Raw genomic sequence first — 25820 nt, forward strand, 5'->3', positions numbered from 1 at the left:
AATAACATTATTACCTTCATGGGAGAGCACTAAATCCATAGGGATCATGCAGTGCCTTGGGGAAATGGGAGACAATGAGGTTTATCCAAGAAAGAATAGGTCAAATTTCTTAAGAGTTAAGGTACCTTCCATGAGGGTAAAAGGGAGGGAAGGGGAGGGTGTTAAACTCGAGAAAAATAGAGGAATAGAATCAAAGTAAAACTAAACTCGCCCAAACTTCAAGGATAATCTTAGTCGCAATAGTACTATTTTCTTGTTTAATTTTAATTAGTGAAAAGCTTTAAACCCGTAAGGGGGTCATATAGGAAGGCATGCAGATTCCATCCAAGGAGAAATGAAGATGTCCAGTTCCTTGGATCAAGAGCCCCTCACTGGCCTCAAGGGACTCTCTAGAACAAAAGATAATGGTTGAATTGCCGACAAAATGTTAGATAAACAGACACAGAATGTAACATTTTATTATGGCAACATTTCACTTTCCAGACTTGTCAGGCCATTACCAGCTTGACAGCTCCTGAAGAGCAAAACATTGCCACAATTTGTCACAATAGTTGCATCTGAGTCCATTTACCAAGCACAAATGATGTTTCCCACACTCATGTTGGAGATAGCTGACCTCTCACATCAATTTGCAATGCAATAGTGCAAGATACACCAGTCCTGCTGCATCCTGGGCAAAAATATCAATATAGGAGGGCCCCACTTATACAGCAGGTTAGATTCCAGACTACTGCCGTAAAGTGAAACAGCCTTTTTAATTTTCAAATACTACATATAAAAACCTGAAAACATGTTTACACTATCAAACCATACCACGGGCGGGATTGAACCCGCGGTCAGAGAGTCAATCCCACCCGTGGTATGGTTTGTTTGCAATCGTCTCATTACGATTTCGTGAGTCATGTTTACACTATCATATATTAAGTGAGCAATAGAACTAGGCCTAAAAAATGCATATACAGTATACACATTACTTTCATCCTTAATTTAGTGAGTAGTGAATATATTTATTGTAGGAAGTCTGAATAAATGAAGAATGGCTATAACTGAAAACCGCTGCATTAGCGAAACTGTAAACCAAAGCACTGTAAAGTGGGCCCTCCTGTATGTAAATAATGACTCCAGTCCTGCTGGAAGTATCAGTGTTGGGTAAACATCTGTCAACAATGATGTATACCTATCGACAATAAAAAAGAATACATGGATAAAACAAACAAAAAAGATCAAATATTTATTTGATTTCAATATAAAATTTAGATATAAGTATTTGTTTGGAATTTAAGTCAATTCATTTTATTTACTGTCATATCAAACTATGTATACTTAACCTACTTTCATGCAAGTATACTCAGGTTATTCATAAATGTAGATATACATGACAGACCTTGGTATCAATAACGTAGATTTACATGACTGACAGTAAATAAATAAATAAATATAAATAATATCTTTATTTACTACAAGTACATGTACATGGTATACAGGCCTAGCTGACAACAATGACATACTACTGCATAGAAATCCCCTTGTTATGCTCAGCATTTCGGGCAAATTAGGTCAGTGTCCCAGGATGCGACCCACACCAGTCGACTAACACCCAGGTACCCATTTTACTGATGGGGAACATAGACAACAGGTGGAAAGAAACACGCCCAATGTTTCTACTCTGGCTGGGAATCGAACCCAGACCCTCGCCGTGTGAAGCGAGAGTGTTAGCCACCAGTGAAAGTGTTAAATACCATGCACAAAAATGTAACAATATCTGAAAGCTACCAGGGAAAAAGAGAAACACCATACAAATCATGATCTTTTACTTGCTAATTAGACTTCTAATTAGGAATAGGATACCAAAATTTTTGCCGATACCAATACTTATACCAATTTTCAGCTGATACCAATACTGATACCCAGTTTCTGGATGATACCTACACTTTACCTAGATTTTTTTAATTTTAAAATATAAGGGAATGCTTATTGCACAATGGGTGCTAAATAACATATTTAAATAACATATTTTCAAAAATAACAAAAAAAAAAAAAAGTAGATAAAAGTTTTTTTTACACATTTTTAAATGTAAAACAAGAAGGAAGATCTACATTTTTTTTACATACTTTCAAATGTTGGAAAAACGTATATATACGTTTGGACCATTTAAGGGTTAACTCATTACTTGGCCTGTTGTGTTAGTTACAGGTTATCAAAGGCACTTGTTGATAGTGTGTGTACATGTGTCTGTGTATACTCATTTATGTGGTTGCAGGGGTCGAGTCACAGCTCCTGGCCCCATGTTTGTGTGTAACTGCACTCACCTGTTTGTGATTGCAAGGGTCGAGTGATAGCTCCCGTGTGTGTAACTCTCATAGTCGTGAGGTAGAGTGTTAATGTTGATACTATTTTTAGGCACACGTGTAATATTAATAGTTTAGAAAGCATCAGTTCTTTTTTAACCGATACCATAAAAATGGCTGATACAAATACTTCAGCACATCCCTACTTCTAATGCAATCTCATAAATATAATAATTCATAAACTGGAAATTTCCCAGAGGCAAATTCCTCATTGCAGTGTTGCACTAGGCTACGTGTTGTCATAGATGTAGTGAAATTCAATATTGTAACTTGGTATGGAAAAAAATTGTACTTAAAATGTTTATTATTCATTAGCGTATTTAAATCTGATACTGAATTCATCATCCTTATTAGAGTACGTACCATATTTTATTTAAAAAATTAAAAATTTTCTTACACCTTCATGACTCACGAAATCATAACACAACTGCAAACAAATCATGGCCTGGAGTTTTAGGGCTTACTTGCCTTGGGTTCAAACCCCACCCATTCTGTGGTTTGGTTAATTTACACCTTTGCTTATAGTGCTTCGTAATTCATCCTAGGTGAATCTCTCAACAACCGAAGTGTGAAGTAAGGTTAGCAATGATAAGCTTTTAGCAACTCAACTACTATAGGGGTGTCTGACTAAGGAATCTGGACAGGCTTCTTTCTTCCCTCTTCTCCTTATTTCCTTTATAAGATGCTTCAGCTACTTTTAAAACAAGCGCATATCTTCCAATTATGTGGATTGTGCCTTCATGACTCGCTTTCTTCAGATGTGTGGCCATTTTCTTTTCCGTTATGATCCTGGAGCTGAAAAACATTTATTAGTTATCAATATACGAAAAGTCCACATATAAAGAAAAAGGCACAATACTGTGAGTGTTACAACACACAATTAACCTGCACATAGGAGAAAGAAACTTATGCCCAAGATGTATATGCATGCTAGTGGCTATCTTTGTGCTTAACAATATTTTATTACATGCAACCTACATTTTGTATAATACACAAAAAAATAAAATTTGAGTGATTCAATATGATGACATTTTGGTCCGACTTGGATCATTAATTAGTCCACTAGTTAATGGTCCAAGTCAGACCGAAAAGTCATCATAGGTTTCTTTTCCCTATATGAGGGTTATTTGTGCATTGTCCACATATTATACCAAATACTGCTCTATTTCAGCCTGTAAAAAATCTAGAACATGATAGACACTGTATTATTATTATTATTATAATCATAGGGAAGCACCAAACTCATATGAACCATACAGTGCAAATACACTGGCAATATGGAGAAACTTGCAATATTATCATCAGATACACAGTAATTCTGGAATAATCAGTAGTGTCTCAGCCTTTACAGATGGTGGATCAAGCCTCCACAACTTATACTGAATGACCAATGTGGGTTCAGTGAATGACTAATATGGATTCAATGAATGACCAATATGGGTTCAGTGAATGACCAATATGGGTTCAGTGAATGACCAATATGGGTTCAGTGAATGACCAATATGGGTTCAGTGAATGACCAATATGGGTTCAGTAAATGACCAAAATGGGTTCACTGAATGACCAACATGGGTTCAGTAAATGACCAATATGGTTTCAGTGAATGACCAATATGGATTCAGTAAATGACCAATATGGGTTCAGTAAATGACAATATGGGTTCAGTGAATGACCAATATGGGTGTACATCATGAGAGAGATACATGTAATAATCTAATTGATGGACAGCAGATGTTAATGTAAGACAGTAAAAAAAATACAAAATTACATACCGACAGAGAGAGAGCGAAGGCTAATTCCAGATCCTCTTGTTCTTTCAATTTTTTCCAATGGTGTGAATTTCTTTTTTCTTTACAACTCTCGAATTCTTGCTTTTGCATACAAGCATCTTCACTTCCACCAGTTCTTGACCTGAATGGAGTTTTCTGTTCATCCTGAGAGTACTTCCAACCTATGGTTTCATTCTTCATTTGTTCATTGCCTGATACTATTAAATTGGGCTCAATGCTATGAATGGTCTCATCTGTGAAACTGGTCACTTTCTCACCAATGTAACATCTTTCATCACCTGTGGATGAAGCCTTCATGCACGGTGTATCTTCCTCCAACTTCTGTGTGCTGAAGTGTCTGTCTTCATATTTACAAGAATATGGAGCTGCGCAGTTATCACCTGTTATCTCTGATTCCACGCTACATTTTCTACCTTGGCTGTTAAAAAGTAGTTTAGAGTCGTCTTCCTGATGAGGCCAACAACATGATTTTTCTTTATCTATGAAAGATCTGGCCCACTCAATTTCTCTCTCTTGGAGAACTTTTGCCAACTCCAGACTTAGTCTTTCTTCTTCCTGCTGCTGTTGAGAGTTAATGCTGGGAGAAGCCTCATCTGTGAAACTAGATGTTTTCTTATTATAGCAATCACTTTCATCATGTGAGTATGGAGTGTCCATACTTAGTGTCTGGTCCTCAGGCATCTGAGCACCAAAGTAACTGTCCTCTCTATGAGCTATGAAGTCATCACCTGCTGCCTCTGATACTACACATTTTGTATTGTGACTTTTAAAGAGTGGTGCAGATTCTTTCTGAAGAATCTGGTGCCATGATAGATCATGGTCTGTCAAACGTCTTTCTGCCAACTCAATTTCTCTGCTTTGGAGATTTCTTGCCAGCTCCAAACTCCGTTCTTCCTCTTCTTGCTGCTGTTGTTGCTGTTGAGAGAGAGATCTAGCTAATTCTATATCCCTCTGGTGTAACATCTCCTTATATGACAGGCGGATAGCATAAAGAATTTGCTCTTCATAGGACATCATTAATGAGCTGGTCACAGAGTCACTATTCTCTTCTTCGCACTTGTTGAAATTTTCCTGTTGACAAAGATAAATATAGTACACTCAAATTATGAACCAACTGCTTCAGTATTTAGAAATAATTCCTTAGGTCAAAACAGTTACTCTACAAATTCTTGTACATAAGCAATGGGTAAGGTTATGAGGATAACAAAAAGATTAGGTGATGAAAGATTGGATATCAGATTGGAGGAAGAGAGTATGGAGGAGGTGAATGTATTCAGATATTTGTGAGTGGACGTGTCAGCGGATGGGTCTATGAAAGATGAGGTGAATCATAGAATTGATGAGGGGAAAAGGGTGAGTGGTGCACTTAGGAGTCTGTGGAGACAAAGAACTTTGTCCTTGGAGGCAAAGAGGGGAATGTATGAGAGTATAGTTTTACCAATGCTCTTATATGGGTGTGAAGCATGGGTGATGAATGTTGCAGCGAGGAGAAGGCTGGAGGCAGTGGAGATGTCATGTCTGAGGGCAATGTGTGGTGTGAATATAATGCAGAGAATTTGTAGTGTGGAAGTTAGGAGGAGGTGCGGGATTACCAAAACTGTTGTCCAGAGGGCTGAGGAAGGGTTGTTGAGGTGGTTCAGACATGTAGAGAGAATGGAGCAAAACAGAATGACTTCAAGAGTGTATCAGTCTGTAGTGGAAGGAAGGCGGGGTAGGGGTCGGCCTAGGAAAGGTTGGAGGGAGGGGGTAAAGGAGGTTTTGTGTGCGAGGGGCTTGGACTTCCAGTGGGCATGCGTGAGCATGTTTGATAGGAGTGAATGGAGAAAAAGGGTTTTTAATACTTGACGTGCTGTTGGAGTGTGAGCAAAGTAACATTTATGAAGGGATTCAGGGAAACCGGCAGGCTGTACTTGAGTCCTGGAGATGGGAAGTACAGTGCCTGCACTCTGAAGGAGGGGTGTTAATGTTGCAGCTTAAAAACTGTAGTGTACAGCACCCTTCTGGCAAGACAGTGATGGAGTGAATGATGGTGAAAGTTTTTCTTTTTAGGGCCACCCTGCCTTGGTGGGAATCGGCCAGTGTGTTAATAAAAAAAATAATAATAAAGCAATGGGTTACCCACATTTTATTCTGTTAAAGAATTTTCTTACATTTTATTCTGATGCTGATGAATCGGAGCTGTCCTCCTCATTTTTGGATCAAACCCAATTACCTCTAACCCCTCCATATGACCCTTATGTCTTAGTGCTTCACAATAATGGTGGTAATCATCTTTATAAGAACATTCCCCATATAACAATTGATGACAACTTCACACTGGTAAAAAAAGTCCCTAATACAGTTTGTCCCCCTGCTATTTTTCTCTCTTTTTTTCTTTAATTATTGCTTAACATCTATATGCTTCTATGCTGGTGCACTAAATGGTAATGAACACTTGATCACTTGATAATGGAAGAATATAAAACCAACACTGAGACAAAAATATATAAAAAAAACTTGTACAGTATATGTCAACCTCTATCTGAGGATCCTAAATGAAGGCTGAAGTATACAGATTTCTTTTCCTGTTTTTATATCCATGTTGGTTATATCTTCACAAAGGTCCATTTGAAGCCTTCAGAGTGCAGACACTACACTCTGAAGGATAGATGGGGATATTACAATCTTGGAGCTGGGAAGTACAGTGCCTGCACTCTGAAGGATGGGTGAGGATGTTACAGTCCTGGAGGTGGGAAGTACTAAAGGTTGCTTACCTCCTGCACTAACTGAAGTATACTTATGTTGTCTGGAAAATTCTGTGTGTCCATGTCTTGGTAACAACGACAAACAGGGCAACGAAAACGCTCACGGCGGCTAATCTCACCTTTAGAAAAAAGCCAAAATAAAAATATTGTTGTATTATTCTTTAAGGAAATTTATATGCACATAAATTAATACAGAATCTTTATGCAATTATAGTTTTATGTTTCTAAATTCTTAAATAGTTTTTCTGACTCTTTCCTTATCAACTATACCAGTGGACATGCAGTTCATCGCAGCTATAAAGCTATAATACCCGTAATGCTTTTTTTTTTTTTTTATTATCACACTGGCCGATTCCCGCCAAGGCAGGGTGGCCTGAAAAAGAAAAACTTTCACCATCATTCACTCCATCACTGTCTTGCCAGAAGGGTGCTTTACACTACAGTTTTTAAACTGCAACATTAACACCCCTCCTTCAGAGTGCAGGCACTGTACTTCCCATCTCCAGGACTCAAGTCCAGCCTGCCGGTTTCCCTGAACCCCTTCATAAATGTTACTTTGCTCACACTCCAACAGCACGTCAAGTATTAAAAACCATTCGTCTCCATTCACTCCTATCAAACATGCTCACGCATGCCCACTGGAAGTCCAAGCCCCTCGCACACAAAACCTCCTTTACCCCCTCCCTCCAACCTTTCCTAGGCCGACCCCTACCCCGCCTTCCTTCCACTACAGACTGATACACTCTTGAAGTCACTCTGTTTCACTCCATTCTCTCTACATGTCCGAACCACCTCAACAACCCTTCCTCAGCCCTCTGGACAACAGTTTTGGTAATCCCGCACCTCCTCCTAACTTCCAAACTATGAATTCTCTGCATTATATTCACACCACACATTGCCCTCAGACATGACATCTCCACTGCCTCCAGCCTTCTCCTCGCTGCAACATTCATCACCCATGCTTCACACCCATATAAGAGCGTTGGTAAAACTATACTCTCATACATTCCCCTCTTTGCCTCCAAGGACAAAGTTCTTTGTCTCCACATACTCCTAAGTGCACCACTCACCCTTTTCCCCTCATCAATTCTATGATTCACCTCATCTTTCATAGACCCATCCGCTGACACGTCCACTCCCAAATATCTGAATACATTCACCTCCTCCATACTCTCTCCCTCCAATCTGATATCCAATCTTTCATCACCTAATCTTTTTGTTATCCTCATAACCTTACTCTTTCCTGTATTCACTTTTAATTTTCTTCTTTTGCACACCCTACCAAATTCATCCACCAATCTCTGCAACTTCTCTTCAGAATCTCCCAAGAGCACAGTGTCATCAGCAAAGAGCAACTGTGACAACTCCCACTTTATGTGTGATTCTTTATCTTTTAACTCCACGCCTCTTGCCAAGACCCTCGCATTTACTTCTCTTACAACCCCATCTATCAATATATTAAACAACCACGGTGACATCACACATCCTTGTCTAAGGCCTACTTTTACTGGGAAAAAATTTCCCTCTTTTCTACATACTCTAACTTGAGCCTCACTATCCTCGTAAAAACTCTTCACTGCTTTCAGTAACCTACCTCCTACACTATGCACCTGCAACATCTGCCACATTGCCCCCCTATCCACCCTGTCATACGCCTTTTCCAAATCCATAAATGCCACAAAGACCTCTTTAGCCTTATCTAAATACTGTTCACTTATATGTTTCACTGTAAACACCTGGTCCACACACCCCCTACCTTTCCTAAAGCCTCCTTGTTCATCTGATATCCTATTCTCCGTCTTACTCTTAATTCTTTCACTAATAACTCTACCATACACTTTACCAGGTATACTCAACAGACTTATCCCCTTATAATTTTTGCACTCTCTTGTGTCCCCTTTGCCTTTATACAAAGGAACTATGCATGCTCTCTGCCAATCCCAAGGTACCTCACCGTCTTCCATACATTTATTAAATAATTGCACCAACCACTCCAAAACTACATCCCCACCTGCTTTTAACATTTCTATCTTTATCCCATCAATCCCAGCTGCCTTACCCCCTTTCATTTTACCTACTGCCTCACGAACTTCCCCCACACTCACAACTGGCTCTTCCTCACTCCTACAAGATGTTATTCCTCCTTGCCCTATACACGAAATCACAGCTTCCCTATCTTCATCAACATTTAACAATTCCTCAAAATATTCCCTCCATCTTCCCAATACCTCTAACTCTCCATTTAATAGCTCTCCTCTCCTATTTTTAACTGACAAATCCATTTGTTCTCTAGGCTTCCTTAACTTGTTAATCTCACTCCAAAACTTTTTCTTATTTTCAACAAAATTTGTTGATAACATCTCACCCACTCTCTCATTTGCTCTCTTTTTACATTGCTTCACCACTCTCTTAACCTCTCTCGTTTTCTCCATATACTCTTCTCTCCTTGCATCACTTCTACTTTGTAAAAACTTCTCATATGCTAACTTTTTCTCCCTTACTACTCTCTTTACATCATCATTCCACCAATCGCTCCTCTTCCCTCCCGTAATGCTTGTGTGCCTTACAAGCCAATGCATAACGTTGTACATAATGTTCCTAGTTCATGCTAAGCATGGTGCATGCCCCAAGTGTTAACAAGCCAATTGAGGATTTATCGCTTCTCTTGCGTTTATAAAACGTAATTAAAAAAAATAAGATAATTACTGATGCAAGATTTGCAAAATGTGTGTCCACACGCAGGCAAGAGGGTTGGCCGTCGGTTCTGCACATTGTAGTTCATCCTGCACACGCCACAGCACACAGCAGTAGTGGCCTGTAAGATAATGATAAAAGATATTAATTACCATTAAAATACATGGAAGTTACAATAGGTGGGTTTATAATCTGTATGGTTACAGGTTGGTTACAATTTCAGAAGTAGATTAGAGTGCATATTCTAAGGAAAGCCTCTTGTTATACAAAGAATTTTGGGTAGACTAATTCTAGATATTACAAGCTATTACATTAGTCTTAGTATGTATATTTATTTGTTGTGTGATGTCACAAGCCAATGAAAAAAAAAAGATAGTCATATGTACATTTGTGTGTTGTGTGATGTCATAAGCCAATGAAAAAATAGTCATAATCATAATAATCATAATTTACATTTCAGCATGATAAAACTTTTATACAAAGATAAGCAACAATTAGGTGTGCATGCAGAAAGCCCCTTGTATGCAGTGAATTTTGGACAAACAGTCAGGAAAAAACATTTGGAAACAGGAAGTGAGAAGGCAGAGAATCTTGAAGAGCAGAAACAGATAATTATTAACCCTTTGACTGTCGCGGCCGTATATATATGTCTTACGCGGTACCGTGTTTGACGTATATATACTCATAAATTCTAGCGGTTTCAAATCAAGCAGGAGAAAGCTGGTAGGCCCACATGTGAGTGAATGGGTCTGTGTGGTCAGTGTGCACCATATAAAAAAAATCCTGGAGCACGCAGTGCATAATGAGAAAAAAAAAACTCCAACCGTTTTTTTTAATTAAAATGCCGACTTTGTGGTCTGTTTTCGTATAGTATTTATGGTTGTATTCTCGTTTTCTTGGTCTCATTTGATAGAATGGAAAACATATTATAGAAATAGAGGAGATTTTGATTGATTTTACTATAAAAAGAATCTGGAAATGGAGCTCAAAGCAGGGAAAATGTTTGATTTTTGCCAATGTTCAAAAGTAAACAAATGATGTCATTGTCCAATAAATGTCCAAGTAGCCACTCTAATATGCAGTCATGAATGGGTTGATGTTATTTATACAATTATTACAGTATTGCAGTAGTCTGCATAACAATAAATCTTCTATTTTTTGTTTGAATAAAAATTTTTCTTCTTCTCTTTTTTAGTAATTGTATACAGGAGAAGGGGTTACTAGCCCATTGCTCCCGGCATTTTAGTCGCCTCATACGACACGCATGGCTTACGGAGGAAAGATTCTTTTCCACTTCCCCATGGACAATAGAAGGAATAAAAAAGAACAAGAGCTATTTAGAAAAAGGAGAAAAACCTAGATGTATGTATATATATATATGCATGTGCGTGTCTGTGAAGTGTGACCAAAATGTAAGTAGGAGTAGCAAGATATCCCTGTTATCTTAGCGTGTTTATGAGAGGAGAGGAGAGTTATTAAATGGAGAGTTAGAGGTATTGGGAAGATGGAAGGAATATTTTGAGGAATTGTTAAATGTTGATGAAGATAGGGAAGCTGTGATTTCGTGTATAGGGCAAGGAGGAATAACATCTTGTAGGAGTGAGGAAGAGCCAGTTGTGAGTGTGGGGGAAGTTCGTGAGGCAGTAGGTAAAATGAAAGGGGGTAAGGCAGCCGGGATTGATGGGATAAAGATAGAAATGTTAAAAGCAGGTGGGGATATAGTTTTGGAGTGGTTGGTGCAATTATTTAATAAATGTATGGAAGAGGGTAAGGTACCTAGGGATTGGCAGAGAGCATGCATAGTTCCTTTGTATAAAGGCAAAGGGGATAAAAGAGAGTGCAAAAATTATAGGGGGATAAGTCTGTTGAGTGTACCTGGTAAAGTGTATGGTAGAGTTATAATTGAAAGAATTAAGAGTAAGACGGAGAATAGGATAGCAGATGAACAAGGAGGCTTTAGGAAAGGTAGGGGGTGTGTGGACCAGGTGTTTACAGTGAAACATGTAAGTGAACAGTATTTAGATAAGGCTAAAGAGGTCTTTGTGGCATTTATGGATTTGGAAAAGGCGTATGACAGGGTGGATAGGGGGGCAATGTGGCAGATGTTGCAAGTGTATGGTGTAGGAGGTAGGTTACTGAAAGCAGTGAAGAGTTTTTACGAGGATAGTGAGGCTCAAGTTAGAGTATGTAGGAAAGAGGGAAATTTTTTCCCAGTAAAAGTAGGCCTTAGACAAGGATGTGTGATGTCACCGTGGTTGTTTAATATATTTATAGATGGGGTTGTAAGAGAAGTAAATGCGAGGGTCTTGGCAAGAGGCGTGGAGTTAAAAGATAAAGAATCACACACAAAGTGGGAGTTGTCACAGCTGCTCTTTGCTGATGACACTGTGCTCTTGGGAGATTCTGAAGAGAAGTTGCAGAGATTGGTGGATGAATTTGGTAGGGTGTGCAAAAGAAGAAAATTAAAGGTGAATACAGGAAAGAGTAAGGTTATGAGGATAACAAAAAGATTAGGTGATGAAAGATTGAATATCAGATTGGAGGGAGAGAGTATGGAGGAGGTGAACGTATTCAGATATTTGGGAGTGGACGTGTCAGCGGATGGGTCTATGAAAGATGAGGTGAATCATAGAATTGATGAGGGAAAAAGAGTGAGTGGTGCACTTAGGAGTCTGTGGAGACAAAGAACTTTGTCCTTGGAGGCAAAGAGGGGAATGTATGAGAGTATAGTTTTACCAACGCTCTTATATGGGTGTGAAGCGTGGGTGATGAATGTTGCAGCGAGGAGAAGGCTGGAGGCAGTGGAGATGTCATGTCTGAGGGCAATGTGTGGTGTGAATATAATGCAGAGAATTCGTAGTTTGGAAGTTAGGAGGAGGTGCGGGATTACCAAAACTGTTGTCCAGAGGGCTGAGGAAGGGTTGTTGAGGTGGTTCGGACATGTAGAGAGAATGGAGCGAAACAGAATGACTTCAAGAGTGTATCAGTCTGTAGTGGAAGGAAGGCGGGGTAGGGGTCGGCCTAGGAAGGGTTGGAGGGAGGGGGTAAAGGAGGTTTTGTGTGCGAGGGGCTTGGACTTCCAGCAGGCATGCGTGAGCGTGTTTGATAGGAGTGAATGGAGACAAATGGTTTTTAATACTTGACGTGCTGTTGGAGTGTGAGCAAAGTAACATTTATGAAGGGATTCAGGGAAACCGGCAGGCCGGACTTGAGTCCTGGAGATGGGAAGTACAGTGCCTGCAATCTGAAGGAGGGGTGTTAATGTTGCAGTTTAAAAACTGTAGTGTAAAGCACCCTTCTGGCAAGACAGTGATGGAGTGAATGATGGTGAAAGTTTTTCTTTTTCGGGCCACCCTGCCTTGGTGGGAATCGGCCGGTGTGATAATAAAAAAATAATAATAAAATAAAAATTAAAAATAGAAAGCAAGAGTAATATCAGAGGGGCTTGGAGATGTGACTGATGAACAAAGAAAATGTTATTTTAGAGCCAGGAATGTCTGCATTGTTCATTCTGGACCCTATTTTGAAATTGTCATATTTTTTAATTTTCATGAAATTGGCCAAATTGCAAATTTCTGACCACGTTATTGGGTAGTTGAAATTAGTAAATGGGCAGTTTCTTGTACTCAATCGATAGAAAAAAATGGAGTTCTAAAGAAATAGCTATGAGTTTGGTTGACTGGAACAATGGAATTAGCCGAAAATAGGGCTCAAAGTGGGCGAAATCGCCGATTTGTAAATATCGCCGAGGTCGCTAACTTCACGAGACCGTAATTCCGTCAGTTTTCCATCAAATTTCGTTTTTTTGGTGTCATTACAATCAGGAAAAGATTCTCTATCATTTCATAAGAAAAAATAATGTATTTTTTTTTTTTAAATTTTGCGACACCTGGAGACACCTCAGGATTGGGGGTTGCGACAGGCAAGGGGTTAAATGACTGCACAGAGAATGACCAGTCGGGCTGTGGCTCGTACGTTGGATTGTGTGCAGCCAGAAGTAACAGCCTGGTTGATCAGGCTCTGATCCACCAGGAGGCCTGGTCACAGACTGGGCCACGGGGGTGTTGACCCCCGGAACTCTCTCCAGGTAAACTCCAGGTTAAAGAGTAAAAATAATAATAGAGGGTAGATTAGGTTAGGTAAGGAACTTTTGGTCATCTGACCGAGGCCTTCTGCTGGTTTACCAGTCTACCTCTTTAAAAATTATAACAAATGAATAATTCAGAACAGAGGGTGATCTGACTGATGTCAGAAGGAAAGATAATTAGGTTTGATCCAAGGAAGAGAAAGATATCACCAATTCCATAGATCAAGAGTCCTTCACTATCCTTCAAGGTACCTCCAATGAAGGGTATAAAAATAGCTGAGTTGAATGAATTCCAGGAAACTGGAACCCTTTAAAAAAAAAAAAAAAGTGCTTACATGCTGCTCAAAAAGTTCTTGATCAAAGGATTTAAGGTACTTTCCCCTTTCTTCAATCAAACTTGACTGCCTTCTAATCCCAAAGTGCTGTACGAGCTCTGAGTTTAACGCAGAAGTACAGGAAGGCCCCAAGTATACAGCTCCCACTTTTCGGCATTCCACATTTTCACTGGCTTTCAACTTGGCCATTGTTCATTATGTTTGGTGCTTTCACCACTTTTCTGCTGTTTTCACACAACAGTTGTGTAAGGGAAGGATGACTGGCATCATATTTTAGGGTAAGTATTATATGTACTGTGCATTTATTTTACTTTTTTATCTGTCATTTTATGCCTAACTGTATTGAGCACTTAGTACATATGATAGTGTAAACACGTTATCAGGCACTTTAGACGCATCTGATAAATGAAAAAAAGCTCTTTTCCACCTACTAGCAATTTTTGCTTACTGTTTGGGGTCATGAACCTTAGGAGCCATAGGAATGGGGCCTGCCTGTAATAAAAATAATATTTTTTCAGCATACCAGCCACATCCCACCAAAGCAGGGTGACCTAAATAAAAAAAACGAAAGTTTTTCTTATTAAATTTAGTAATTTATACAGGAGAAGGGGTTACTAGCCCTTTCCTCCCAGCAGTTTAGTTGCCTCTTACAACATGCAATAATAACAACAACAACAACAATTAATAAAATAATAATAATCAAAGAAAACGTGTTCAGCAATTATTGCAAAGTTTAAAAATACAGTGGACCCCCGGATAACGATCAGCTCCCAACTCGACCAATTATGTAAGTTTATTTTTGTAAGTGCTTTTGTAGGTGTATTTTTAGGGGTCTGAAAAGGACTAATCTAATTCACAATATTTCTTATGGGAACAAATTCGGTCTATAACGGCACCCAAACAGACTTCTGGATTGAAATAATATCGTTATGCGGGGGTCCACTGTATTGTTTAACATGCTGGCTGTCTCCCACCAAGGCAGGGCAACCCAAAAAAGAAACATTTTCACCATCATTCACGCTATCACTGTTTTGTCAGAGGCATGCAGATATGACAGTTGAGATGTCACTCTAAACAGCAAATATCCCAAATCCCTCCTTTAAAAATAATTAAGATAAATTAAAGAAAACAGAGCACCACAAACACAGATCTAGTCTTGTAACTCCCAGTTAATTATATGTAAATATTTTTTCTTTGATTTTATCTTAATAGTTCTTGGTCTTATTAATTTTCCTTTTATATCCATGGGGAAGTGGAATAAGAATCTTTCCTCCGTAAGCCATGCGTGTTGTAAAAGTCAACTAAAATTGCCGGGAACAATGGGCTAGTAACCCCTTTTCCTGTAAAGATTACTAAAAAGAATAAGAAGAAGAAAATTGTCAAAGTGGGAAGTCTGAATGTGCGTGGATGTTGTGCAAATGATAAGAAAGAGATGATTGTGGATGTTATGAATGAGAAGAAACTGGATGTCCTGGCTTTAAGTGAAACAAAGCTGAAGGGGGTGGGAGAGTTTCAATGGAGAGGAATAAATGGGATTAGGTCAGGGGTTTCAAATAGAGTTAGAGCTAAAGAAGGAGTAGCAATAATGTTGAAGGATAAGCTATGGCAGGAAAAGAGGGACTACAAATGTATAAATTCAAGGATTATGTGGAGTAAAATAAAGATTGGATGTGAAAAGTGGGTTATAGTAAGCGTGTATGCACCTGGAGAAGAGAGAAGTGTAGAGGAGAGAGAGAGATTCTGGGAAATGTTGAGTGAATGCGTGGGGAGTTTTGAATCAAGTGTGAGAGTAATGGTGGTTGGGGATTTCAATGCTAAAGTGGGTAAAAATGTTATGGAGGGAGTAGTAGGTAATTTTGGGGTGCCAGGGGTAAATGTAAATAGGGAGCCTTTAATTGAGCTATGTGTAGAAAGAAATTTGGTAATAAGTAATACATATTTTATGAAAAAGAGGATAAATAAATATACAAGGTATGATGTAGCACGTAATGAAAGTAGTTTATTAGATTATGTATTGGTGGATAAAAGGTTGATGGGTAGGCTCCAGGATGTACATGTTTATAGAGGGGCAACTGATATATCGGATCATTATTTAGTTGTAGCTACAGTTAGAGTAAGAGGTAGATGGGAAAAGAGGAAGGTGGCAACAACAAGTAAGAGGGAGGTGAAAGTGTATAAACTAAGGGAGGAGGAAGTTCGGGCGAGATATAAGCGACTATTGGCAGAAAGGTGGGCTAGTGCAAAGATGAGTAGTGGGGGGGTTGAAGAGGGTTGGAATAGTTTTAAAAATGCAGTATTAGAATGTGGGGCAGAAGTTTGTGGTTATAGGAGGGTGGGGGCAGGAGGAAAGAGGAGTGATTGGTGGAATGATGAAGTAAAGGGTGTGATAAAAGAGAAAAAGGTAGCTTACGAGAGGTTTTTACAAAGCAGAAGTGTTATAAGAAGAGCAGAGTATATGGAGAGTAAAAGAAAGGTGAAGAGAGTGGTGAGAGAGTGCAAAAGGAGAGCAGATGAAAGAGTGGGAGAGGCACTGTCAAGAAATTTTAATGAAAATAAGAAAAAATTTTGGAGTGAGTTAAACAAGTTAAGAAAGCCTAGGGAAAGTATGGATTTGTCAGTTAAAAACAGAGTAGGGGAGTTAGTAGATGGGGAGAGGGAGGTATTAGGTAGATGGCGAGAATATTTTGAGGAACTTTTAAATGTTAAGGAAGAAAGGGAGGCGTTAATTTCATGCACTGGCCAGGGAGGTATACCATCTTTTAGGAGTGAAGAAGAGCAGAATGTAAGTGTGGTGGAGGTACGTGAGGCATTACGTAGAATGAAAGGGGGTAAAGCAGCTGGAACTGATGGGATCATGACAGAAATGTTAAAAGCAGGGGGGGATATAGTGTTGGAGTGGTTGGTTCTTTTTTTTAATAAATGTATGAAAGAGGGGAAGGTACCTAGGGATTGGCGGAGAGCATGTATAGTCCCTTTATATAAAGGGAAAGGGGACAAAAGAGATTGTAAAAATTATAGAGGAATAAGTTTACTGAGTATACCAGGAAAAGTATACGGTAGGGTTATAATTGAAAGAATTAGAGGTAAGACAGAATGTAGAATTGCGGACGAGCAAGGAGGCTTCAGAGTGGGTAGGGGATGTGTAGATCAAGTGTTTACATTGAAGCATATATGTGAACAGTATTTAGATAAAGGTAGGGAAGTTTTTATTGCATTTATGGATTTAGAAAAGGCATATGATAGAGTGGATAGAGGAGCAATGTGGCAGATGTTGCAAGTATATGGAATAGGTGGTAAGTTACTAAATGCTGTAAAGAGCTTTTATGAGGATAGTGAGGCTCAGGTTAGGGTGTGTAGAAGAGAGGGAGAATACTTCCCGGTAAAAGTAGGTCTTAGACAGGGATGTGTAATGTCACCATGGTTGTTTAATATATTTATAGATGGGGTTGTAAAAGAAGTAAATGCTAGGGTGTTCGGGAGAGGGGTGGGATTAAATTATGGGGAATCAAATTCAAAATGGGAATTGACACAGTTACTTTTTGCTGATGATACTGTGCTTATGGGAGATTCTAAAGAAAAATTACAAAGGTTAGTGGATGAGTTTGAGAATGTGTGTAAAGGTAGAAAGTTGAAAGTGAACATAGAAAAGAGTAAGGTGATGAGGGTATCAAATGATTTAGATAAAGAAAAATTGGATATCAAATTGGGGAGGAGGAGTATGGAAGAAGTGAATGTTTTCAGATACTTGGGAGTTGACGTGTCGGCGGATGGATTTATGAAGGATGAGGTTAATCATAGAATTGATGAGGGAAAAAAGGTGAGTGGTGCGTTGAGGTATATGTGGAGTCAAAAAACGTTATCTATGGAGGCAAAGAAGGGAATGTATGAAAGTATAGTAGTACCAACACTCTTATATGGATGTGAAGCTTGGGTGGTAAATGCAGCAGCGAGGAGACGGTTGGAGGCAGTGGAGATGTCCTGTCTAAGGGCAATGTGTGGTGCAAATATTATGCAGAAAATTCGGAGTGTGGAAATTAGGAGAAGGTGTGGAGTTAATAAAAGCATTAGTCAGAGGGCAGAAGAGGGGTTGTTGAGGTGGTTTGGTCATTTAGAGAGAATGGATCAAAGTAGAATGACATGGAAAGCATATAAATCTATAGGGGAAGGAAAGAGGGGTAGGGGTCGTCCTCGAAAGGGTTGGAAAGAGGGGGTAAAGGAGGTTTTGTGGGTGAGGGGCTTGGACTTCCAGCAAGCGTGCATGAGCGTGTTAGATAGGAGTGAATGGAGACGAATGATACTTGAGACCTGACAATCTGTTGGAGTGTGAGCAGGGTAATATTTAGTGAAGGGATTCAGGGAAACCGGTTATTTTCATATAGTCGGACTTGAGTCCTGGAAATGGGAAGTACAATGCCTGCACTTTAAAGGAGGGTTTTGGGATATTGGCAGTTTGGAGGGATATGTTGTGTATCTCTATACGTATATGCTTCTAAACTGTTGTATTCTGAGCACCTCTGCAAAAGCAGTGATAATGTGTGAGTGTGGTGAAAGTGTTGAATGATGATGAAAGTATTTTCTTTTTGGGGATTTTCTTTCTTTTTTTTTGGGTCACCCTGCCTCGGTGGGAGACGGCCGACTTGTTGAAAAAAAAAAAAAAGAAAAAAAAAATTATATGTAAATATGTAATTACACACCATTCTAAAACAGTTGTTGGAGGAAGCATCATCCACCATGTTCCTCCTAAGCGAAGGCGACTCATCCTTGAACTGCAACACATATTTAAATCATAATATAAATGGCATACAATACCAACAAGTTGGTAAGACACATGCACAACACTTAGGCATATTTATTAACGAAATGTCTTGCCAGCACTGCAGGCTTCATCTTTGAAGTATTTGTAATGCATATTTATTGATGAATGTCTTGGAGCACTGCAGGCTTCATCTCTGTATTTGTAATGCATATTTACTGATGAATGTCTTGCCAGCACTGCAGGCTTCAATCTGTATTCGTAATGATATTGGTAGAATCTCCAACAATGTTAGGTAAAAGGACGCATGTGCAACTAATGTGACATTTTTATTATAGCAATGTTTCACTCTCCAGGAGCTTTTTTAAGCCTTAATGGCTTTACAAAGCTCCTGGAGCAAAATGTCACATTAATTGCACATGTTCTTTTGCCTAACATCTCTGTATTTGACTGATGAGGTGAACATAGGCAGACAGACTTGCTCATAAGTCTTGCCCTGCCTGAGAACTGAGGGAACTGGGCTGTGAACTAAATATTTTACACCTAAGCTACACATTACTGAAGGGTTGTAGACTTATGTGAACTAAGAACAAAGAATATGTGGGAAAGGTTACAATTAGCCTGCAATGAAGTCAAAATGTTTCGTCAGTAAAAATACCTAGCACATGAATTACTCGTCATTTATTTCTATATATTCACTGCCATATGTCTGGTTAATGAAGTTCTAAAATTTGTAATGCTTAGTAACAATGAGTTGTCAGACAGTACACAGACATTACGAAGAATATTGAAATGGTTATTTATTACTCCAAAGGAACTACAAAGGTTAATAAAATGGCTGTTTGTTATTAGGAAGAAATGGGAAAAAAATTATGGTTTATGTCAAATGCTGAGTCTATACATACTGTACTTTGGTAACAGCATAAAAAGTTACAATGAATCTCGGATTATAACCAGAAAAAAGTTATCACATATATTTTTATCCCGTCTTTATATAGAACTCCAACTTATTACCAATATGTCTAGTGATCATGATTCTGTACCAGAAATGGTATAAAATATTGACATGAGGGCAAAAAAGAGATACAAATGAATGTAAACTGAATTTGTTTCTCTTTTTTTTTCACGTTCTTTATGATTGTAACTGTGATGATAAGGAAAATACTTAACATGTGTAGTGATAAGGAAAATACTTAATATGTGTAGTGATAAGGAAAATACTTAAACACATGTAGTATGTAATGTGCAGCGATAAGAAAATACTCAACACATGTAAATACCAACACAGGAGGATGAAGAATGATTTTTTGGTTAGAACATTTTCAAAATCATGTACCTGGCACTAGTTAGGACTTACTAAAATCATTAATGGATTAAAGTCAAGAATGAAAAGCTCTTGGTTCAGATGCTTCTCGGAAAATGATAAGCTACTGAATGAGCACTAAAGCTATACTGTTTGTGTTGTGGTAGCATTAAACTTGTGTATTTACTTACAATACATTGTAACAGAAATTCAATCAGTACAGTATGTTTTTTTATTTTCCCTTAGGCATAAATTAACATCAATATGAATCAGTTTGCTATATACATAAATGAAAAATTGGCAATGTGCTAAAGACTTCAAATTATTGAGTGGCAGAGGGAAGACGGGAGACATATTAGATAGGTTTCCTGCATTGATCTTCCAGCTCTGAGATACTAACCTCATGACACTGTTTATAACTTTTGGTATCTGGCTCATAAGTAGCTTGAGAACTCTCTGTTTTCTGAATCTTGGTCATCAATATCGTCAAACCCTCCAATAGTTGCTGCCTGCGCTCTGGATCCTAAAGAAAACATGAGAGTACAGCATCTTCAGTCAGCATCCTCCAAATCAAATTATTAAAAGTTCTTATCTTAAATACAGATCTCTTTTATTATTTTTCTGTGTAAGTGATTTAAGTCAATACAGGCATACTTCACTAATATGGTGCGTTAGGTTCCAGCCAACTGCCGTAAAGTGAATATTGCCTTAAAATGAATCACAGACTTTTTCTTCACTTGCCAATGCATATAAAATTTTACAAACATGTTTATGCCATCATTTATAAAGTGCACTATAGTACTAGGCCTAAAAAATGAAGCAAAAGGAAAAATAATAAAAAATGCAAGGCAAGGGCGAAAAAAATAAACATGAACGAAAAGCACCATATTGGTAAAGCTCTCTAAAGTGAAGCACCTTAAAGTGAAGTATGCCTCTACTTGACAAAAGCTCTACCCTTAGCAAAATGTTATCCAAACTTTTGTTCATCATACTGTCTTCATACCCCTTCTTCCTATTGCCATTAAGCTTTTGCATCCAGTTTAACTAACATTCTTGCTGACACATAGGTTAGGTTAGGTAAGATTCATTAGTAAACAGGACAAGTGTTTCCTGACGCAGGTCTCAGTCATATGACCCACAGCTGGAGCTTTTGGTCACCTGACTGAGGCCTTCCACTGGCTTACCACTCCACCTCTTTAAAAAATATGGTTATAATTCTAACTAATAGATCTTACATATGGCACTAGTGAATATTACACAATTTATGAGTTAAATCAAGATAATGGTTTTACCTATGTATAGGAAACGAAATTTCTAAAACACCACATACCTGAATCAACTTGTCAATGTCGTCTTCATATCTTTTCACTAGTTTCATTGCCTGTAAATATAAAAGCAATGCTTACTGTTATATTTATATACAAATTTAACCCTATACGTATAGTTACAAATTTAATCCTATCTATCTACAAACTTAATCCTGTCTAGTATGATTAATCAATAGCTTCTTCAGATACACACATGATGGTACAAAGGTGTATAATGTTGAAGGGATGATATCTGAGGTAGAGAATTAGCACCAGGTAGGAAATCATAAATTCTGCATTAAATGTTGAACCAACAGTGAAGAAACCTTTCCATAAGTCATTTGACTGAGGCCTTCTGTTGGCTTCATAGTCTGCTCAGTAAAATGTTGAATATGACATTGAAAGAAGCAAACCCTCAGTATAGCAGAGTTGAAATTATGGTCACAGTCTACAAAGTAAGTTGTGCTTTTAACTTATTATCAATGGCTAATACAGCCTCTCGGACTTACAACGGGCTCTCTGACCAGTATTCATACCTAAATAATGTATATTAGAGCTGATTTCCTCTATTCTGTTTATTTCAATATAATACAGTAAACTACTGTGTAAACATTTAAAAATATACCAGAAATGTTATCAATGGTGCAAAGGTGACATCAAAACAATATCAAAGACGGTTGACACAAACCCATTAACATTATAGTACAGTATGCTCCTCACTTAGCGACAAATTCGTTTAACGACGTGGTCTTAGGAATGGAACCCCATTATTAAGTGAGGAGAGGCTGTACAGTATTTCTGTAAACTATGTGTAAAGTAAACCATACCCCGGCCGGGATTGAACCCGCGGTCATAGAGTCTCAAAATTTCAGCCCGTCGCGTTAGCCACTAGACCAGCTAGCCACAATAAGATTCGTCCAACTAGGTATATTTCTACACCATAGGAAGGTTAGCACAGGCACCGTGACTACAAATGCAAGTTTTTACAGACGAATCTCCAGCTAGCATGGCCGTGACGAACTCTAGCTCAAGTCCCTTCACTGCCGTCAACATGACTCACGAAATCGTAATGACACGATTGCAAACAAACCATACCCCGGCCGGGATTGAACCCGCAGTCATAGAGTCTCAAAACTCCAGCCCTTCGCGTTCATGAGTTATGTGTAAAGTACAGTGGACCCCCGGTTAACGATTTTAATCCGTGCAAGAGGGCTCATCGTTATGCGAAATAATCGTTATGCGAATGAATTTTCCCCATAAGAAATAATGGAAATAAAATTAATCCGTGCAAGACGGCCAAAAGTATGAAAAAAAATTTTTTTTACCACATGAAATGTTAATTTTAATACACACAAACTGAAAAAGGCATGCACAATTAAATGACACTTACTTTTATTGAAGATCTGGTGATGATTGATGGGATGGGAGGAGGGGAGAGCATTATCTTCTTACTGTTTAGAAGGGGAATCCCCTTCCATTACGACTTGAGGTAGCAAGTCCTTTTCCGGGGTTACTTCCCTTCTTCTTTTAATGCCACTAGGACCAGCTTGAGAGTCACTGGACCTCTGTCGCACAACAAATCTGTCCATAGAGCTCTGTACCTCCCGTTCCTTTACGATTTGTCTAAAATGGGCCATAACATTGTCATTGAAATAGTCACCAGCACGGCTTGCAACAGCTGTGTCAGGGTGATTTTCATCTATAAAGGTTTGCAGTTCAACCCACTGTGCACACATTTCCTTAATCTCTGAAGTAGGCACAGTGGATTCCACAACTGGCATAGGCTTCTCAGGGTTAGCCCCAAACCCTTCAAAATCTTTCTTAATTTCCATACTAATTCTCACCCTTTTTACCACAGGGTTGGCACTAGAAGCTTTCTTGGGGCCCATGGTCACTTATTTTCCAGAAACAGCACCGAAAATACTGTAATAATACGAAATATTCCGAGTGTATGCTTGGATGTTACCGCGGAGGCTGGCTGGTAAACAATGGGACGGAGCGGCACATGTGAGGCTGGCTGAGGGCACATTGGACGCGTCTCGGACGAAAATCGGTATGCGGGTTTTTAATCGGTATGCGCGGCAAAAATTTTGCGATAAAAGTAATCGTTATGCGGAAAAATCGCTATGCGATGCCATCGTTATGCGGGGGTCCACTGTACTAGGTATATAGCAGAGTTGTGTATTTTTTTATTTTTTAGCATTCTGAATTGAAGGCCACTTAGACAACTCCCCTTTATTAACCAATTAAATCAAAGGTCACAAAGTTTGACCTTATTCACAAAGGGTCACTGCTGACAGTTCAAGTCAGTTTAACAAAGCACTAAGATCAAAATGCTGTCAAAATACAAGCTTTCTTTGCCCCTGTGTCATTTAGTATTCACCTGCCATGGGTTTAGCTTCAACAGTCCCCTGATTTATTTCACTTTCCTCATGAGTATATGAATCAGAATATAAAATCCTGTATCAAAATTTTAGTATAAAGTAAGTTTTTAACAAGAGCCGCATCCCATCAAGGAAAGGTAACTGAAAGAGTAAAATGAAAGTTTTTCTTTTTAAATTTAGTAATTTAAACAGAAGGGGTTACTAGCTCCCTGCTCCTAGCAAATTATTTCAAGAAAATTCCTGTCAACTGTTTGAAAGCAAAGTGATCCTGTTGTGAAATAATATTAAATGCTTTCAACATACCTTAAGAACTGTTTCATTATCTTCTTTCGTTTTTTTGACCTGAGACCAAAGCGAGATCAACCCTTCAATGGTAAAAAACAAACATAATTAATATTAGTATAATACATTACTGTATAACAGACAGGTGGTAGGTTAAAATACAGCATGTATATGTATTTATTCACCTATATGTTGTTGCAGGGGTTGAATATATATACTATGTAATGTGTATATATGTATGTATATGCATGTATATATGAAAATACGTATGAATGAATGAATGTATGTACATATATACGCATGTATACATGTTTGCGTGTGTGTATGCATATACGTGTACATGTATACACAGGTATGTACAGGAGGGCCCCGTGTATCCAGCACCACTTTTCAGAATTCCACTTTTTCATTAGCTTTCAGCTGAGCCACTATTCATTATGTTCATTGCTTTTACCACTTTTCTGCGATTATTCAGCCTATTATTGTTGTTTTTGCATAACATTTGTGTAAAGGAAGAATGAATGGCACTGTATTTTTAAGGTAAGTATTGTATGTACTGTGTATTTGCTAATTTTATCTATGTTTTATACCACTTGTCCGTGGGTACAATAATATAAAATACTGCTTGTTGTACTAGTACACCAAACAGGAAGTAGAATGAAATTAGGCTAGTCAGCCACACCACCGTATGTCCTTGGGTAGCAAGTACAACATCCAGTTCTGCTGAATGCGCTACTCTTAAGGATTGTGTGATCCCATGGATTAAGGCATCACAAGTTTTCACCCACCATGAGGCAGGCCAAAGCAGCATGGGTTCGACTCCTTGATTAGTCACAGTGTTGTTATTGATCAATACCATTAGTTCGTGGGTACAATAATACAAAATACTGCTCATTGTACTAGTACACCAAACAGGGAGTAGAATGAAATTAGCCGTGAGTCATCTACACCACCGTATGTCCTTGGGTAGCTAGCACAACTTCCAGTTCTGCCGGATGCGCTACTCTTAAGGATTGTGTGGTCCGGTGGATTAAGGCGTAAGGGTACAAGGTTGCTAGCAGGGTACAACAAGGTTGCTACCAGGGTACAACAAGGTTGTTTTCAAGGTACAAGGTCTGTCACTGCTGCTTCATGTTGTCTGCCACTGCTACCTCATGATGTCTGCCACTGCTGCTTCATGATGTCTGCCACTGCTGATTTATGTTGTCTGCCACTACTGTTTCATGTTGTCTGCCACTACTGTTTCATGTTGTCTGCCACTACTGTTTCATGTTGTCTGCCACTACTGTTTCATGTTGTCTGTCACTGCTGCTTCATGTTGTCTGGCACTGCTGCTTCATGTTGTTTGCCACTGCTACCTCATGATATCTGCTCCCACTTTTGCTAGCGTGTTGAAGAGCTTTCCAATATGTGAAGGTTGAGGGCTAGTGCCAATAGGACAGTTATTGGACAGTGACGTCATCTGTTTACATCGCCAAAGAATTGAACATTTCTTCTACTTTGAGCTCAATTTCAAGGTACTTTTTGTTGTGAAACCAATCAAAATCATATCTATTTCTATCAAACGAGACCAAGAAAACGAGAATAAAACCATAAAAACCATACGAAAATATACCGCTAAGGGGAGGCTAATGTCTGAGAAGTGAACTCCCTTATTTATGGTCCAATTTCTTTCGGTTTTGGTGTACATTAAGAAGCATCTGTCCATCATACATTGCCCAAGTTTCAATAAGATAGTCCAACAAACAATTGAGATCCAATTCCCTAGATCAAGAGCAAGAACCCTTCACTA

The 25820-nt window shown here is 38.7% G+C and overlaps 1 protein-coding gene across 6 annotated transcripts in view; it reads right to left on the reverse strand.

Annotated features, from left to right (window-relative positions):
• Positions 1–1218: 1218 nt before the first annotated feature.
• LOC128698516 (uncharacterized) overlaps positions 1219–25820 on the reverse strand; it is a 34949-nt gene continuing 10347 nt past the window's right edge. For 3 of the 6 annotated variants that reach the window (XM_070103926.1, XM_070103927.1, XM_070103925.1), the window contains exons 3-10: positions 24050–24111; positions 21386–21436; positions 20456–20578; positions 18694–18765; positions 9590–9698; positions 6893–7002; positions 4122–5210; positions 1219–3144 (exon numbers count right to left, since the gene is read on the reverse strand). In XM_070103926.1, the coding sequence (XP_069960027.1) occupies positions 3088–3144; positions 4122–5210; positions 6893–7002; positions 9590–9698; positions 18694–18765; positions 20456–20578; positions 21386–21436; positions 24050–24111 (1673 nt within the window). In that variant the 3' untranslated portion in view covers positions 1219–3087. The remainder of the gene's footprint in view (positions 3145–4121; positions 5211–6892; positions 7003–9589; positions 9699–18693; positions 18766–20455; positions 20579–21385; positions 21437–24049; positions 24112–25820) is intronic. The other 3 variants (XM_070103929.1, XM_070103930.1, XM_070103928.1) reach the window with 1 other exon arrangement.

Source organism: Cherax quadricarinatus, chromosome 88 (assembly GCF_038502225.1).
Source record: "Cherax quadricarinatus isolate ZL_2023a chromosome 88, ASM3850222v1, whole genome shotgun sequence".
Lineage (NCBI taxonomy): Eukaryota > Metazoa > Arthropoda > Malacostraca > Decapoda > Parastacidae > Cherax > Cherax quadricarinatus.